The following is a 1451-nucleotide window of genomic DNA, read 5'->3' as shown; positions in this document are numbered from 1 at the left end:
CCCCTCCCCAGCAATCAGCCGACAGTTGAGGAAACTTGAGCCACCAATGTGCAGAGCTGTGTGTGTTTCCGACCAAATTTGGGGGAGGGGGAGGGGGACCACAGTCACAGGGTGAGTCGTTGCGGGTCAACCACACTTGACGCACGACGTCGCGCTCGCGCAATTCCTTCCCCGCCCTCGGCGTGACGATCGACGGGCGACGTGACCAATCGGAGCAAAGAGAGGCGGGGCCGGGACGGCCGTCAAGTTAGTGTGAGCGGCGCATGCGCGGTTGCGGGGCTCTGGCGGCGGAGTGCACGGTAAAAGTTGAGGCGAGAGAAGCGAGCGCGGACCCAGCGGCCATCGTCCTCCCGCCCTCAGCGAGAGGCCGCTTGCGGGGTGTCTCTCCTCCCCCTCCCCCCCCTTTTCACCCCCTCATATATATATATATATCACCACCGCTCTCTCTCTCTCTCTTACCCCTTCCCCCCCTCCCTCCCTCGGGTGAACATGACGGAGCCGCAGTCAGCGCTCCTGCTCCGCCGGCAACTGGCAGGTAAAGGGAACGGGCGTCCGCGGGGGCGGGAGGGGAGGGCGGGAAAGGGAGGCCTCGCGTCGCCGTTAGTCTGAGGCGCCGGCGTTCATTCCTGTCGCCAGGCCAGGCCTGGGGCCTAGTGTCTCGGGCGGGCGGACGGCTTCGGCTGTGTCCCGTGAAGCGGAGCCCTCCTCCCGCTTCATCACTGATCATTATGTATTGATGGCGGTGGTGGTGGTGATGATGATGATGCGCCGCGGTGTCGGTGGAGAGGGCCGCGCTCGCTGCCCCGTCTGGACCGACCGACCGACCGAGCGAGCGCTCGAGCCGAGCCTGAGGCCCTGTTGTCTCTTTGTCCGGGCGGCGGGTCCCCCCCAACCCGACACTGGGTATGACTCGGCCACTTCTCCCCACCTCCTCCCTGTTCCCTACACACCGACCCGCACACGTACGTAACGTACCCCGCGACCCGGCAACAGCCTCCCCGGGGCTTTTGTTGGAAACACTTGAAAGCGCCCACACCCCACCTCTCCCCCCCCCCCCCCGCGCGCCCCCTCCCCCGCCCGCACACCTCCCCCGCCCGCACATCTTCCGCACACCTCCCCCCCACAGACCCCACCTCTCCCCCCTTTCCCCCCCCCGCAACCCCCCCTTCCCCCCCCCCCCACCCCCCCCCCCCCCCCGCAACCCCCCTCCTCCCCCCCCCCCCCCCCCCCCCCCGCAACCCCCCTCCCCCCCCCCCCCCCCCCTCCCCCCCCCGCAACCCCCCCTCCCTCCCCCCCGCAACCCCCTCCTCCCCCCCCCCGCAACCCCCTCCTCCCCCCCCCGCAACCCCCCTCCTCCCCCCCCCCCGCAACCCCCTCCTCTACTCCACTAATCATTGTCGTCGGATAAATCTCTTTCGTGTATATGGAGCAGTATAGTAAGCTTCAAACCC

General features: G+C 68.4%; 1 protein-coding gene across 4 annotated transcripts in view; it reads left to right on the top strand.

Moving 5' to 3' along the window:
* Positions 1-453: 453 nt before the first annotated feature.
* ube2g1a (ubiquitin-conjugating enzyme E2G 1a (UBC7 homolog, yeast)) overlaps positions 454-1451 on the top strand; it is a 9918-nt gene continuing 8920 nt past the window's right edge. For all 4 annotated transcript variants that reach the window (XR_006085316.1, XM_042338437.1, XM_042338439.1 and 1 more), the window contains exon 1: positions 454-535. Coding sequence is in view for 3 of the 4 variants with exons in the window: in XM_042338437.1 (XP_042194371.1) it covers positions 490-535 (46 nt within the window). In the remaining variant the exon portion in view is untranslated. The remainder of the gene's footprint in view (positions 536-1451) is intronic.

The sequence above is a fragment of the Callorhinchus milii genome, unplaced genomic scaffold, assembly GCF_018977255.1.
Source record: "Callorhinchus milii isolate IMCB2004 unplaced genomic scaffold, IMCB_Cmil_1.0 Scaffold10, whole genome shotgun sequence".
Taxonomy (NCBI): domain Eukaryota; kingdom Metazoa; phylum Chordata; class Chondrichthyes; order Chimaeriformes; family Callorhinchidae; genus Callorhinchus; species Callorhinchus milii.
This window is presented reverse-complemented; position numbering and strand designations above follow the sequence as displayed.